Source organism: Hypanus sabinus, chromosome 1 (genome assembly GCF_030144855.1).
Source record: "Hypanus sabinus isolate sHypSab1 chromosome 1, sHypSab1.hap1, whole genome shotgun sequence".
Classification (NCBI taxonomy): Eukaryota; Metazoa; Chordata; class Chondrichthyes; order Myliobatiformes; family Dasyatidae; genus Hypanus; species Hypanus sabinus.
The window spans coordinates 46,452,729-46,469,607 of record NC_082706.1 but is presented as its reverse complement, the minus strand read 5'-3'; the positions used below and the strand labels follow the sequence as shown (position 1 = coordinate 46,469,607).

The window sequence follows — 16,879 nt, the reverse complement described above, 5'->3', positions numbered from 1 at the left end:
CATTGTCCTTTAAACATGTATTTTCTATCTCCGTTCTAATTTGTAGACTACGTCTTTTCTATTGTACGAACCTCTGTACAGAATGCCCATCAGGGTATTTTTACCCTTGTAATTTCTTTGTTCAATGTCAGATTGTACACATTCTGATCCCGTGCCACCTCTTTCTTATGATTTGATTTCAGTTTTTAACCAATAGAACCACCCGCATCCCCTGCATAGCTACCAGTCCTTTCCTTGGTCATTGAACTCTCAGCTCTTTCAGCGATGATTCAGTAACGCCCATAATATCATACATGCTAAACTGTAACTGTGCTGCATGTTCATCTACTTTATTCCGTACCCGGCCTAAGTTCAAATATAACACCTTCAGTTCTGTATTCACCCTTTGCGATTACATCTAATCCAGTTGACTGCCATTTGCCATAATATCAGCCTCTCCTTGCTAGCAGTCTCAGTATACAATGTTTGTAAGCCAACTACCCCATATTCAGCATGAGTACTCCTGTTCCCGCAACCTTGCAAAATTAGTTTAAATGCTCCCAAATTAGTTTAAAATTTCTGAACAGCACACGCAAACTTATCCAAGAGGATATTGCCGCACCCCCTTGGGTCGAGGTGTAACCCGTCCCTTTGAGCAATGTACCGTCCGCAGAAGAAATCCCAATGATCCATAGGTCTGAAACTCTTATCCCTTCACCAGTTCCTCAGCCACACATTTATCTGCCAAATCATCCCATTCTTGTCCCCAGTGGTGCATGGCACAGGCCGTAAACCAGAGATTACTACTCAGTTTTTCAGACTTCTACCAACTCCCTAAAATCTCTCCCCAGCCTACCTCACCTTTCCTACTTATGCCATTGGCTGTTCACATGGCCCCTAGAATGCTGTGGACTTAATCTGAGACATACCTGATCCTGTCACCTAGGCGACAACATACCATCCTGCTGTCTCCATCATGCCCAAAGAATCACATGTCTGTACTTCTATGGAATATCGTATCACCACTGATGTCTTCTTCATCTCTGTTTTCTTCTGAGCCAATGCCCCAGAAATACGACCACCGCGCCTTCTCCCTGGTCGGTCGTCCCCTCAACAGCATAAGGACTGGTATAGTTATTAGTGATGTGAACGGACACATGGGTACTCTGCACTGGATGCCAATTTCCTTCTCCTGACAGTAATCCAGTTACATGTTTACATGTCCCCTTCAACCCAAGGATGACTACATTATTGTTGCTCCTGTCTAACACCTTATCGGTGTTTCGTATTGGTTGAAGGTGATCGAGCTGCAGCTCCAGTTCCTGAACATCTTCTCTGAGGAACTGCAGCTCGACGCTCCTGGTACAGATGTGATTTTCCGAGAGGCTAGAGATCACCCAGAACTCTGACATCTCACACACAGAAAATAATGCCCCCTCTAGAGCCATTTTCTAATGCTGCCACATAAACCCGATGAACTAAAGCCACAGCCGCACTGGGCCATGCACTCAATGGCCTCTAAGCTTGCACCTACCTTATTTTTATTTGCCCTTACTAATGAATCCCGCTCACTAATTGGGCCCAGTCAAACTCACAGAACTGCTGTGAAGCACCGCTGTTTTTTTTAAAATGGCAGCGGCGGACCTCAATGAAATCGCTGCTTCTTGCGGTGTTCTGGCTCATTATTTGGGCACAGTCCAACTCCCATAGAACACTTCAGCACAGGACAGGAGCATCACCCTATGATGTCGTGCCGACCATTTAAACAACTCTAAGTTTGATCACAACATTTCTCTCTTGGTTTCTTTGCCTCCTTTCAGAGAGGCAATATTGCAACAATGCGCTACATCGTTCATTATGGTGTTACGCACCCACTCTTTGCAATGATCATTTGAGTCTCCCATCCAGAATACTGTATAATCTGCATCAGCCATTTTTTTAAATGGTTTTCAACATGGAGTAGAATTAATTCGTCACCAGGGTGGAGGACAGAGTGGTGGTGGCTGTTGGATAGTTAGTAACTAGCCGTAAACACTCTGGTGAACATACCTGTAATGGAGGTGAGCTTAGCCTTGTTCCATGTTAACGTCTGTCATGAGGATATGTTATATTTTCACTGAAAATTGATGACATTCTGATGAGTTCACTCACTGTACATGTAGAAAATGTCAATTTTGAATGATTCATTCAAGCGTCTCCAATCTCTTCATCAAAATAAGGACTTAGCGTTTCCCCTAAATGCTGCCAATCTGCCCGAAATATTCTACAGGGCTAAGTGGAAAGCATACAGTGAAGGAATACAACACAGCTCATTTACAGAGCATTGAATAAAATGTTTTCTTTGGTTCACCAATTTGTTTCCATCCAATCTAATAGTAGAAAATACAAACCGAAATGGGCTAATGTGAAATATCTGTGTTACTCATAATCGTTCATGAATTGTGGCCGATTTAACACGCGAGACACTAATCAACAATTTATTTATTCATTAACTGTCAGTACTCAGCATTCATAATGTATTTTCTTTTCTAAACAGGACCGTGAATTTGCAGTTTTTGCGACTCTAAACCTTAAGGTTGTAGACAATGCCAGTCCTTCAAGCAAAGAAGCTCGTAACCAAGAAGCAACTGTGGTGGCTGATTTAAGCGCTGATTAGATTCAGCCTGCTTATTATGAGGCAATCGCTTAAAGCTATGGACATTATCAGACATCCACAACTCACGCCTATGCTGCTGCAATTGGTTAATATATAAATGGACTGACACTGCGAAATAAACCCAGAATTACTTTCCAGATTATCTCATGTTGGAAGTGGGGCTGTGTTGTCTTAATGCAGATTCATAATTCCAGTAGTAACCCAGCATAGTTGTTGTTAGTACATATTTGTCAACAAATCACTTATTTCTGGGGCTTAGAGCTGCGGTCAGGAGGGAAATGCACTACCTCTACCAAAAGCAATAAATCTCATTGTCTTTTGTGACACCGCCAGAAATTGGGTTTGTTTATGTTGTACCCATTAACAATTAGCTTGCCGAAGCTGATGTTCCAGGTGACTGGGATTGTACAATATCCTCCCCCCGCCCCTCCACCCACCAACACAATCCTTCATGGAAGACGGTAGTGAAAACTGTGGTGATAAGAGAACAGTGAGACCAACATTGGTAATAGGAAAGTTATTGGAAAAGTGGAAAAGCTCCTAAATAAACTGCTGCAAATGCAAAAGTGAAGCTGGGAAGGAAACGGTCCCCACAGAATGTTCATACAATAAAGAAAAACTGAAAAGACATACGCGTATAAATCTCATTGGAATGAGATCTCAATTTCAATTGATGCAGGCAGAGACGTAGGTAACTTGAAGTAGCTCAAAGACAAAGGTAACATGGGGTGTTGCAGAAAGTACATGAGAGACATAAACTGAGGGTAATGCAGTAAGTGCTTCAGAGACATAGCTAACATGGGTTAATGCAGGAAGTAGCATTGGAAGAAGAATTGCTAAAATTTCATTGGAAATCTATGGCCTTGAAGGTGATATTGTTCAGATATCTATTCCCTGGGATGGAGACAGAGAGAAAAATTGGAAGGTAATGATATGTGAGCAATGTGAAATGGAACAATGTGCAATCACGTTGCAAAAGAACTTTGGTGAATTTTGACTTCTAATGACCAACCATGATTGATTGATTTTCTCTTTCAATGATATTTTCCTGCTTTCTTCCCGTAATCTTCAAATCTTTTACTAATCATCCCTGCTTGAAATATACCCAATCATTTGACCTCCAGAGACATTTGTGGCAGTACATTCCACATATTCACCACACTCTGGTTAAAGAAATTCCTCTCACCTTTGTTCTGAAAGGAGGCTTTCTATTCTGAGGCTGTATGCTTTGGTCCCAGATTATTCAATATTGGAAGCATCCTCTCAATGTCCTGTCTATATAGGCCTTTAAATATTCAATGTCGAAATGAGACTGTCCTGCTTTATTCTTCCGAACTCTATCAAGTGCAGGCCCAGAGCCATCAAGGGTTTTAATTCCCGAATAATTCCAGTGAACCTCTTCTGGATTCTCTCTAATTCCAGTACGTCATTTCTTAGAAAAGGCGACCGTAGTTCCTCAGAATACTCTGAGCGGTCCGACCAATGCATTCTAAAGCCGCAGCACTACCTCTTTGTTTTTATATACTATTCCCGTCAAATTCAATGTTAACATTGCACTTGCCTTCCTTACTAATACCTCAACAAGCAAGTTAACCTTTAAGGATAAAAGTAAATGAAAGAGGTTTTAAATTGAGCATTTGTGGGCATTCGGTGTTGTTCAATGGTCCAATCAAAGTGCAATTCATTGGCAAGGACAAATGAAATGAAGCAGGAACAAGATAAGAGAATATTATGTGAATCAGTGTTAGAATCAGGAGTGGCTGCCACAATGCTTGGGCGAGGTAAGTATCTAGTAAACTTTCTCCTTCTTCATTATTAATTTGGTAGTGCAGAGTTGGAGTGCTGACTATGGCTCTAGGTGTTGTGTTGTGTTCTTTGTGTGAGATGTGGAAATTCTGGGAACCTCAGTCTCTCAGATAACCACATCTGGACCAGATTCAATGAGCTGCAAGTCCTCAGAGAAAGTTTTAAGGAAGTGGGGCTGCAACTCGATGACCCTCAACTGATATGAGAAACTGAGGTGATAGATAGGAGTTGCAGGGAGGCAGTCATCCGTAAGTTGTAGAAGGCAAGTACCTGGCTGACTGTCAGGAGAGGAAGGGGGAATAGGTATCCAGTACAGTGTACCCCTGTGGCTTTTCCACTAAATAACATTAACACTTCAGATGCAGTTGTGAAGTACAGGGGGGGAGGTGGGGAGGAAGGTGGTGGATGGTAAGAGTTGGGGGAAGGGCATCTGACTTGTGGGAAGCATAACGATCAGGTATCTTAAATTGGGAACAGATGTTCTCAGGGAAAAGTACGGAAGAAATGTGGCAAATTTTCAGGGGATATTTGTGCGGAGTTCTGCATAGGTATGTTCCAATGATACAGGGATGTTATGGTAGGGTACAGGAACCATGGTGTACAAAAGCTGTAAGAAATCTAGTCAAGTAGAAAAGAAATGCTTACAAAAGGTTCAGAGCTAGGTAATGTTAGACAACTAGAAGATTATAAGGCTAACAGGAAAAAGCTTAAAAAGGAAATTAGAAGAGCTAAAAGGGGCCATGAGAAGATCTTGGCGGGCAGGATTAAGGAAAGCCCCAAAGCATTCTACAAGTATGTGAAGAGCAAGAGGATAAGACGTGAAATAATAGGACCTATCAAGTGTGACTGTGGGAAACTGTGTATGGAACCGGAGGAAATACCAGAGGTACTTAATGAACACTTCACTTCAGTATTCTCTATGGAAAAGGATCTTGGTGATTGTGGTGATGACTTACAGTGGATTGAAAAGCCTGAGCATGTAGATATTAAGACAAAGGATGTGCTGGAGCTTTTGGAAAGCAGCAAGTTGGATAAGTCACCAGGACCAGATGTGATGTACCCCAAACTACTTCGGGAGGTGAGGGAGGAGATTACTGAGCATCTGGCGATGATCTTTGAATCATCAAAGGGGACAGGAGAGGTTCCAGAGGATTGGAGGATTGTGGATGTTGTTCCTCTATTCAAGAAAGGGAGTAGAGGTAGCCCAGGAAATTATTGACCAGTGAGACTTACTTCAGTTGTTGGTAAATTGATGGAGAGCTCCTGAGAGACAGGATTTATGAACATTTGGAGATGTATAGTATGATTAGGAATAGAGAGCATGGGTTTGTCAAAGGAAAGTCATGCCTTATGAGCTTGATTGAATTTTTTAAGGATGTGACTAAACACATTGATGAGGGTAGAGCTGCAGATGTAGTGCATATGGATTTCAGCCAGGCATTTGATAAGGTACCCCATGCAAAGTTTATTGAGAAAGTAAGGAGACATGGTATCCCAGGGGATATTGCTTTGTGGATCCAGAGCTGGCTTGTCCACAGAAGGTAAAGAGTGGTTGTGGATGAGTCATATTCTGCTGGGAGGTCAGTGACTAGTGGTGTGCCTCAGGGATCTGGGACTCCTACTCCTTGTGAGTTTTATAAATGACCTGGATGAGGAAGTGGAGGGATGGGTTAGTAAGTTTGCTGATGACACAAAGGTTGGAGGTGTTGTGGATAGTGTGGAGGGCTGTCAGTGACATTAATAGGGTGCAAAACTGGGCTGAGAAGTGGCAGATGGAGTTCAACCCAGATAAGTGTGAAGTGGTTCATTTCGGTAGGTCAAATATGATGGCAGAATATAGTATTAATGGTAAGACTCTTGGCAGTGTGGATGATCAGAGGGATCTTGGGTTCCGAGTCCACAGGACGCTCAAAGCAGTTGCGCAGGTTGACTCTGTGGTTAAGAAGGCATATGGTGTATTGGCCTTCATTAATCATGGAATTGAATTTAGCAGCCGAGAGGTAATGTTGCAGTTATAGAGGATGCTGGTCAGCCCCACTTGGAGTATTGTGTTCAGTTCTGGTTGCCTCACTACAGGAAGGCTGTGGAAGCCATAGAAAGGGTGCAGAGGAGATTCACAAGATTGTTGCCTGGATTGGGGAGCATGCCCTATGGAAACAGGTTGGGTGAACTCAGCCTTTTCTCCTTGGAGTGACGGAGGATGAGAGGTGACCTGATGGAGGTGTATAAGATGATGAAAGGCATTGATCATGTGGATAGTCAGAGGCTTTTTCCCAGGGCTGAAATGGTTGCCACAAGAGGACACAGGTTTAATATGCTGGGTAATAGGTATAGAGGAGATGTCAGGGTAAGTTGTTTTACTCAGAGAGTGGTGAGTGTTTGGAATGGGCTGCCAGCAACAGTGGTGGAGGCGGATACGATAGGGTCTTTTAAGAGATTTTTGGATAGGTACATGGAGCTTAGAAAAAATAGAGGGCTATGGGTAAGCCTAGTCATTTCTAAGGTAGGGACATGTTCGGCACAACTTTGTGGGCTGAATGGCCTGTATTGTGCTGTAGGTTTTCTATGTTTCTGTCAGCAACTTCTCGCATTGGTTCCAAAACAAGTGTGTGAAGTCAGAAATCCTGGTAAGTATTGGTACTAATGACATGGGCAGAAAAATGGTGGAGGTTCTGAAGAGAAATTTTAGGGAACTTGGTAGAAAGCTGGATAGCAGGATCTCCACAGAGGCATCAATTACTAGATTGCTGCTTGTGTCATGCACCAGTGAGGGTATGATTAGGATGATTTTTCAGATGATGACATGGCTCAGGAAGTGCCAAGAATGCACTTCTCGGGAAATGATAGCTTTTACGAGTCCTTCAGTTAGGCACGTGAATGGTCATGGAGTGCAGGGATTCAGGACTTGTTCAGGCAGATGGGCTCATGTACAGCATCGTAGGCCTGGGTGGACTTGACCTCTTCCTGTGCTGTACTGATATGGCTTCTGTTTATGTTAATTTTAATAAATCCACGCAGACTGATTCCATTCTCCTCTGTGGGCAGCTCTGTGGGCTGGCTAATGTCAGCATTCCTTTTCGGTTCAGATTTTGTTTCTGTTCTCTTCCCATTGCCTTTTGTTATTTTTTTCTTTTATGTGTTATCTTGTTTTATTTATCAAATGAGCAGTGGCAGCAGTAGGTAGACAACCTTTGCATTCTCGGCCCATGCATAGATCCCTCTTGCTAGCTCCACGCCCCAAAATGCTGGAGGAACGCAACAGGTGTGGCAGCATCCACAGCGAAATGAATAAGCAGTCAACGTTTCTGGCCAAGACCATTCATTAGGATTGTGTTCCTTTGGCATTTTATTTCTGTTGCTCTAGATTTCCAGCATTTGCAGAATTTCTTCTGTTAATCTCCACACGTCACCCTCTCTGCAAATTTGAACAGCCTTTGTATTCTAATGCCATCAGTTTTAATAGGTGTTTGACCTGAAATCTTATTTCTGTTTTTTTTCTCCTGCTTAGGTGTTGCCTAAACATAGTTTTAAAGTACTTGTCTTCTTTTAGTTCATTAACTCTAATGATTATTATTAAAACCCTAGGGTCTTTGGGTGATAAAAACAGCCCATGCTATGATTGTGGTTTAATGTGAATGGTCACATGTTTAACAATGCAGAACTTCAATTCTGTGTTTAAAGTTTTAGTCTGATTTGAGATTTCGAATCTGCGTAGGAATGCCATATTTCAGACTTCCCGACTTCTTGAATTCTATGGATCTTAAATTGATCAGAAACAATGTTCTCACTAACTTAGTTAAACATTCTGCAACAGGAAAATCAATGTTCAAATAATTTTGCTACAGAACTTGTGAAACTACAGAAAGGGAGATGAACCGTAGTTGGATTCATGTGATCAGAGAAGTGGTTCTTTCCTTGGGAATGAAGTAGCGGAAATTTGCATGCTGACTTTGACTCTGTGAGCAGCTGATGGTTTCACTTCCACTATTCTGTTTTCCAGGCAATGTACAGCTTTTGCAGATTCCTCATTTATTTTTAATTTACTGTTAGAGTCTACAGAAGTGCAATACAGAAATGAGCACTTTGGCTGAGCATGTTTATGACGACAGCTTCGCCAATCCAGAGGAACCCTTATTAGGTCTGCATGTTTCTACAACGAGCCTCTGAAACTGGGATAGTATCTGCCTCCACGCCGCTCTGTGATTATGCTCCAATTATCAATTACACTGAGAGGGACAACTGTGAATACCCCCAAGCCTCCTTAACTCTCAATTGTAATAAACGCTCTCTTGTTTTAGGGAAGCACACTGTGGGTAAAACAATGCGATGATCTACGCTATCTGCCTTTCCTACAATATTGAACACATCCATCAGTACACACCTTGGACAAATCCACCAACTCCAGACCATCCAGTAGTTCCTCAAAAAATGTAACATCAGAATCCAGTACTCACTCCACCTCAATCCCACGGAGTGACGACCAGAGTTACACATAATATTCCAAGTGCAATTCAACCAATGTATAAAGTCATAACATGTTTTTACATTTATTGCCTCGTCTGAAGAAGGCCAGCATCCCAATTGGCTTCCTCACCCTTATCCACTTCACACTACAAGAAGACCCTTCGATGACATGACATTGTTTCTTAGTCTCAATTCTGAAAGATGGTGCAACGCTTATCATTTGTTTGATGAGCGTGGTTGAAGATTCATTGTTGTATTCCTTGTCAGCATTTAAAGTGCAGATAAAGAGATTTCAAACATAAGGCCTTTGCGCTTTAATTGAAACATTCACCGAACCCCTTAGTTTCAGGCAATGAAACATCAGAGGCAGTAAACCGGAGAGTGAATGAAGTATTTTGTCATGTTTGCATCTGTATAAATTCCTGCTGGAATCATCTCTTGTCAGGAGCAGAGGAGATATTCATTGAACTCACTTCACTTTATTAGATGTTTAACAAAATGTTTCTTTTTTCTGGAGGAAGATATTATTGTTGAAGCCAACATTCATTTCCAAATTTAAATTGCTGCTAAAGAGAAACATCATGAATCGCTACAGTGCTGTGATAAAGTAATCTCAAAATTCAGGCCCAATAAGTATGAAGATCCAGTGATATCTTTTCCAGTAAGTATGGGACACTTGAAACGAGTTGGACCACTCAGTGACAAAGGTTCCTGAGTCCCATCATCTTTCGTGCTTGAGGTTATGACGTTGGATAGAGTCAGAGAGTCATAGAGAGGAACAGGAAAGAATTAGGTGCTTTGGTGCTTCTAGTGCATGGCGAAGTGATTTAAACTGTCTACTCCAGTGGACCTGCATCTAGAACATAGCTCTCGATATCCCTACTGTCCATGTGCCTATCCAAACTTCTCTTAAACATTGAAATCAAGCTTCTATGCAGCTCATTCCACACATGAAGAAGTTTCCCCTCATATTCCCCTTTGACTTTTCACCTTTCACTCTTAAGCCATGAACCCTGGTTCTTGTCTGACCCAACCTCAGTGGAAAAAACTTGCTTGCATTTACCCTAAATATACCCTTTGTTGGAAAAAAAGACAGAGAGACATACTGCTTCTACCTCTTCCAACGATTCTGAGTGAGGCACAGAGAGATCAGTATTTACTGACAATTACCTTTATTGTTCAAACTAACAAGTATGTGAATTCATAACTAAATACCTTGTGTGCACACCTGCTAAGTACCCCTGACTCTCCTGGATTGTCAAAGAATAGCAAAGATATTACCCAGGCAGAGGAATTTATGCTGGTCAGGTGTTCCTTGTTCCTGGTGGTCCCGATTCACTCTCCACGTGTTTCACGCAGGGTTCTTCTCGCTTATATCTGCAATAGTTATTCTTCGAAGTTACCGCCACTGGCACACACAAAGCATCCACTTTTATATCCATTTCTTATCAATCCAAATGTCGCATTCCCATCTCATTGGCCGCAGGTCATGTGTCTGGTCTTTAACACCTGGTCATTGGCTCTGGTCCAAGCCAGCATCCATCTATTGTCCTCTTCCCATCAAGGTTCAGTTGCTGACTCATGGCTCTTTGTTCTCAGTCAGCAATGAGCTTGAATCACCTCAGGCATTCACAATCCTGCATGTTATAGCCAAGCAAAGAACACCTCACAAATAACTCCTTATTTGGAAATTACCTCTAGTCCGGCTAATTACCTGAAGAGTCTTTGTGTTTTAAAGACTAACCAAGCCCAGCATGTCAAGCTCACAAAATGAAGAATAGAGTGTCTTCACAAAATGGCAGCCTCCATCCCCCAAGCACACGGCAAGAACAAAGACCACTTCCACTGTCCTTGATTCATTTGAATTCACTGATTTGAAGATTGTCATTCTTTCTGGCCAACACCCTCAGAATTCTGTGTTCCTCTATCAAACCTCCTCTAAATGTTTTTCATTCTAAGGAATACAGTCCGAATGTATTCAATCATTCTTCTAACTCAGGACCTCCAGAAGCGGCAACATACTTGTAACGTTCTTCGCCACTCTTTCAATCTTGATTACACCTTTTCTGTTTTTAGGTGACCAAAACTGCACTCAATAATCCAAATTAGGCCTCATAAACTTCTTATACAACTTCAGCATAACATCCACTTTTCTGCACTCAGTACATTAATTTATGAAGGCCAGTGTGTCAAAAGCTTTCTTTACAGCCCTATCTACCTGTTAAGCCACTTTTAACAAGTTATGCACATATAATCCTAGATCTCTGTTCTATGGCACTCCTCAATGCCCTATAATTAACTGTATAAGACCTATCGCGTTTGGACCCACCCAAGTTCAGATCCTCGCACTTGTCTGCATTAGCTTCCATTTGCCATTTTCAGCCTACTTTTTTTTAAAACCGGCTGCTCCACATCCTGCTGCAAGCCTTCATAGCCTTGACCTTACTGTCCACTGTACTCCTAAATTTGGTGACATCCACAAATTTGCAGATCCAGTTAACCACATTATCATCCAATTCATTGATAGAGCTAACAAGCAATAAATGACCTATCATGGATTCTGGCAGGGCACCACTAGTCACAAGCCTCTAACACCATTCTCTGGCTTCTCTCCAAAGCCAATGCCTAATCCAATTTACTAACACATCCTGAATGCTGGGTAGCTGAACCTTCTTGACAAGCCTTATCAAATGCAATGTCAAATTCATGTGGGCAACATCCACTGCCTTGCTTTCATCTGCTTCATTGGTAACTTCCAGTAAAAACTCTATAAGGTTGGTTAGACATGACCTATCACGCACGAAGCCATGTTGACTATCCTTAATCACTCCATGTCTATCCAAATACTTAAACATCCTATCCCTTAGAATACCTTCCAATAACTTTTCCCACAACTATCGCCAGACTCAGCTGCCTATAATTTCCTGGTTTCCGTGAAGAGCCTTCTCAATCAGTGGAACAACACTGGCGATCCACCAATCCTCTGTTGCCTCTCCTGTCACTTTTTTTAAAATATCTCTGCTAGGACCCCGGCAATTTCTGCACTTGCTTTCCGTTGGGTCTGAGGGAACATCTTGTCAGGCCCTGAGGATTTATCCACTTTGAGTTGCCTCAGAGTAACATTATCAGAGTCTCCTTCGAAATCTGTGAAGAGGTCCATGAAGTTGATGCTGTTTTACCTCACTTTGATAGACTCTGTATCAGTTCCCAAGTAAATACCAATGCAAAGAATACATTGGAGATCTCAACCCTCTGTTTAATCTTCAGTAATGGATTACTATTCTAGTCCTCTAGAAGACCAACCTTTTCCCTTTCAATCCTCTGTCTTAACATACCTGTAGATTCCCCTAGAATTCTCCTTCACCTTGTCAGCTAGAGCAACATTACGCCTTCTTTTGGCTTTCCTGATTTGTTTCTTAAATATTCTCTTCACTTCTGGTACTCCAGAAACACCTCATTTGTCCCCACATGTTTGTAGATGCCATGCACCTCTCTTTATCTCAACCAGGGCCTCAATGCATCTTGAAAACCAAGGTTCCCTGCACTCGTTCTCTTTACCTTTTATTCTGACACGAGTATACAAGGTTTATACTCTTAAAATTTCGCTTTCTGAAGGCCACCCCTCCTCCTCTCAAAGTTATGATGTCTGGATTCGTCTCTGGTCAATTACTTTTTAGGTAAGAAAAAAGTCTCCTGAATAAGCAATTTTAGTGAGAAAGTAGAGAAGGTAAGCTATTCACTATAATCCCACTCATTGTGATATCATGCCACATTACTCATTTTGCATGGAATGACTCTGACATCTTTCCTTCAGCCAGATAACTTGTACTCTTCAATACACAGACAGTGTAATGCAATTTTACTGCACGAAAAGAGGCCATTCAGCTCCAGTTGCACGGGACTAGCAGGACCTCTATCTGAATGACTGTCCCATGCCGAGCTTTTGCCTATACATCTCTGCCCATGTAACTAATCAAATTTTTTAAAAGTTGGAATTATATTTGTCTCTATCATGTATGATCAGCATTTGATGGCTTTAAAAGAATGGTGTTTAAAATAATGCAGAAGGATTTTATTGAAACCCATTGAGTATTGAAGGCCTAGTTAGAGTGGAAATGGGAATGATGTTTCCTACTATGCAGGAGTCTAAGATCAGAGGGCATAGCCTCAAAATAAAAATACACTCCTTTAAGAAGCAAATGGGAGGATATACCTAATTCTGCTACTATGACTTTTAGTCTTACGGTTAATGGTCACTTCTCAGTTTTTTCCATACATTCAACACACTCCATGTAAGGAAGTTTTGCATCTTTTAAACTATGCCCTCTAGCTTTGATTCTCCAACCTTGCTTGAGCTACTCGTGATTTTGTAAACCTTGCAAGTCTCTTCCATGTTCCTTCACTCCTGTAAATCAAGTTCAGGCTGCCCAGCTAGGGTGAAACTTTCTCACAAGCCTTCTGTGTTTATTAAAACTTTATCACATTCACTTGGTCTGGTCAACAGTGGATGAAAAGGTGAGTGCTGTCTGATTTGATCTCTCTACGGAAAGGTGTTTGAGATGACCATGTAAACAAGTTTGACTCTGTTTACCCTGTGTGTGAGCTTCAAGTCATGCAAAGTGAAAAATGCTGTTCATCTTCAAAAACTGTTGAAAGTAAGGTAAACAAGGATAATCCATCTTTTTTATGTAATTTCAATCCTGATGAACTTGGAAAGTTCTTCATAAGATACTTTCCAAATAGTTAATCTGAAAACATGAATTATGTTTTATTTTTCTGAACAAGGTACGCTAAGAGACTGTCGAGGCTTTAGTTGTGATTAGACCAAAACACCATAAGATCAGAAGACTCAGGATCAGAATCAGGCCATTTAGTGTATGGAATCTGCTCCTCCATCCCATAATAGCCTATTTATTTGCCTCTGAACCCCATTTTCCTGTTTCTCCCCATAACTATTGACACCTTACCAATCAAGAACCATCAAACGTCCCTTTCAATATACCCAAGATGTGATCTTCAAAGCTGTCAGTGGTCATGAATTCCACAAATTCATCAAACTCTATCTACAGATGTTCCTCCTAATCTCTGTTCTAAATGGACGTCGCTCCTTTCTGAGTTTATGCCTAATGGCCCTATACTTACCCACTACTGGAAACATCCTCTCCAAATCCACTCTGTCCAGGTCTTTCAATATTCGAGAGGTTTCAATAAGATTCTTTTTCATTCTTCCAAACTTAGTCAAGTACAGACCCAGAGCCATCAAACGCTCCTCAGAGTTAAACCTTTCATTCCCGGAATCATTCTTGTGAATATCCTTAATATCCTCTCTAATGTCAGCACAATCCTTCTCATAAAACGGGCCCTAAACCTTGCACAATGCCTGAATACAGTCTGCCCAATGCCTTATAAGGACTAAAATTACATTGTTGTTTTTATTTTCTGTTCTTCCAGAAATGATGGCTAACATTAAATTTTACCTCCTCATTAACGATTCAACTTGCAATACTGTATAACACTTGGTGAATCCTGCACCAGGACTCCCAAATCTCTTTGTACCCCTGGCTTCTGAATATTCTCCCATTTTAGAAAATAGTCTATAACTCTAACAAACACCATATTGTATTGCATGCAAGAGAAAATCTGCAGATGCTGGGAAATCTAAACAACATCCAAATGGCCAGGAGGGCACCAGAACTGACCATCTGTCGCTTTTACACCCATTCTCCTGCACTCTGCTTGCCCCTCCAAATATTGTTGTATTTGTCATAAGGTGGGCGTTGGGAACAGACCCAAATGCAAGACACAGACACTAAAATCTAGGGAGAGGACCAGGTGTATCAAGGAAGCACGGGAAGTGGGGACGGAATGACGCTGGTCAAGACTAGGAGACAGGGCATGGGCTAGGACTAGAGTAGGAAAGTTGGACCTGAACTAGGAACTGGGAATTAGGAACCTGGACAAGGACTCCGAGCCTCAGACTGGACAGGGACACGGAACCTGGCTCTTGACTCAGGCTTGGACTCCAGATCCAGGCGAGGACTGGACAAGGGGGCAGGATGCGGGACTCCAGGGCTGGATGAGGACATGAAGATCAGACTTGGTCTTGATCAAGGGAGAGCAGGAATGCAGAGCTTAGTTCGAGGGAGAGCAAAGCAGAAGTGGGGAGAGGCATAGCTGGACACGGACACTAGCCCTGGATGAGACCAGGACTCAGGGCATAGGCTATGACTTGGACTTGGACAAGGAATGCAACATCCTCGGATCCTTGGACTGGAGCACAGGAACACAGAATAGAGAGCTGGGACCCCTCCTTGGGAGGAGGATGTAGGGCCTGGGCTTTACACAGAGTCAGGACCCCTCCTTGGCGACAGGACATAGGGTCAGGACTCATACACTAAACACAGGGACACAAAGACAGTTCCAAGCTCAACGATCGATAGTTCCTTCTGTTGACAAGGCAAGGCTCTGGTCTCACTCCAGTGGCTGAACTTGACTGCAATACTGGCAAGGTTGCAGGCAAGGATCCAGGAGTGACTTCCCCCACAGAAGTAAGGACAGGATACTGACAAGACAAACCAGCCACTACACTTGAACCCAGGGCCACTTATATTCCTGGCCCCAAGATGAGAATCAGGCGCTTATGATTAAGCCCAAATGAAACAATGGACAGCCAGAAGTCCCCGAGTCCAGCATGCATGGACCGGACCATGAACCGGAACTCGAGCTTCATGGAACGGATCATGGCGGCATTTTCCGCACAGATGGCACAATTTTCTATAATATTGTCATCGTGGATCATGAAGCAATACAGCATAGATAAAGACCCTTAGGCCTGTCTTATCCATGCTGAAATATTCTGCAGAGTCCCATCCACCGCCTGGGCCATAACCCATCATACCCCTATACATATCGATATGATTATCCAAACTTCTCTTAAGTGTTGAAAAAGAACCTTCGTCCATAATATTTCGCATCTTTAAATTCCATCTGCCAGTTTCAGCCCATTTTTCCTACGGGTTCAGATCCTGATGCAAGTTTTGGTAACCCTCCTCACTTTCCACTATAGCCTCAATCTTTGTGACATCCACAAATTTATGACCCAGTCTTCCACATCATCGTTATACTGTTGATATACTACAGATGGCAAACATAACTAGACCCAGCAGTATTACTTGTGACACACAGGATTTCAGTGAGAGAGGCATTGAACTACTACCAAACTCTTGCTTGCCCCGCGAAGCCAATGTTCAATCAAATGTAGAGTATCATCCTGAATGTCAGAGGCCCTGAAAATTCAAACAGGCAGCACCCTCTCATCTTTTTGCATCAGTCTTCCAGAAAACTTCCGCAAAAATTTCGGGTCCCAAAAATGTCTTTGCTAACCTTCCACAAGGGCAGAAACGACACTTGCCTGTCTCTGGGGGTTGATCATGTCACGACAGCAAGTATCTCTCCCCCTAATCCATATATTCTTCATAACCCTCTCTGCTATTGACTCACTGTTAATGACTCTGTACACGATCGAGTAAATAAGGAACCCCCCACCCACCCGTCTCTTTCTGTGCCATGTATAAATAACTACTCCTCAAGTTGTCCAGTTATGTCCCATATGATCTTTTTGCTCTTATTAGGTCTGTAGACACTCTTGGATTTCTCCATGTCATTTGCTAGAGCCCTTTTTATCCCTCCTGTGTCATGGTTTGGTCTGAAGTCGGCATTCCGGTTCATGGTCCGGTCATGGACTCCGGGTCCTCCGACTGTCCCTTGTTTCGATTGGACTTAAACATAAACACCTGATGCTCATCCTGGGGGCTGGGAATATAAGTGGCTCTGGGATTGAGTGTGGTCGGGTAGTCATCTCGTCAGTCTCCTCTTAGAGCAACCCACCGGTGGAAGGCTAGAACAACCACTGAGTTATGGATTTGCCTGTTCCGTAGTGCACTGGGGTTACTGGCCACTTCGTCTTGGAGTCAC

General features: G+C 42.5%; 1 protein-coding gene across 2 annotated transcripts in view; it reads left to right on the top strand.

Moving 5' to 3' along the window:
* LOC132393462 (nectin-1-like) overlaps positions 1-4,142 on the top strand; it is a 29,739-nt gene extending 25,597 nt beyond the window's left edge. The window contains exon 8 of one of the 2 annotated variants that reach the window (XM_059968728.1): positions 2,516-4,142. In XM_059968728.1, coding sequence (XP_059824711.1) covers positions 2,516-2,635 — 120 coding nt within the window. In that variant the 3' untranslated portion in view covers positions 2,636-4,142. The remainder of the gene's footprint in view (positions 1-2,515) is intronic. The other variant, XM_059968737.1, reaches the window with a different exon arrangement.
* Positions 4,143-16,879: the final 12,737 nt, after the last annotated feature.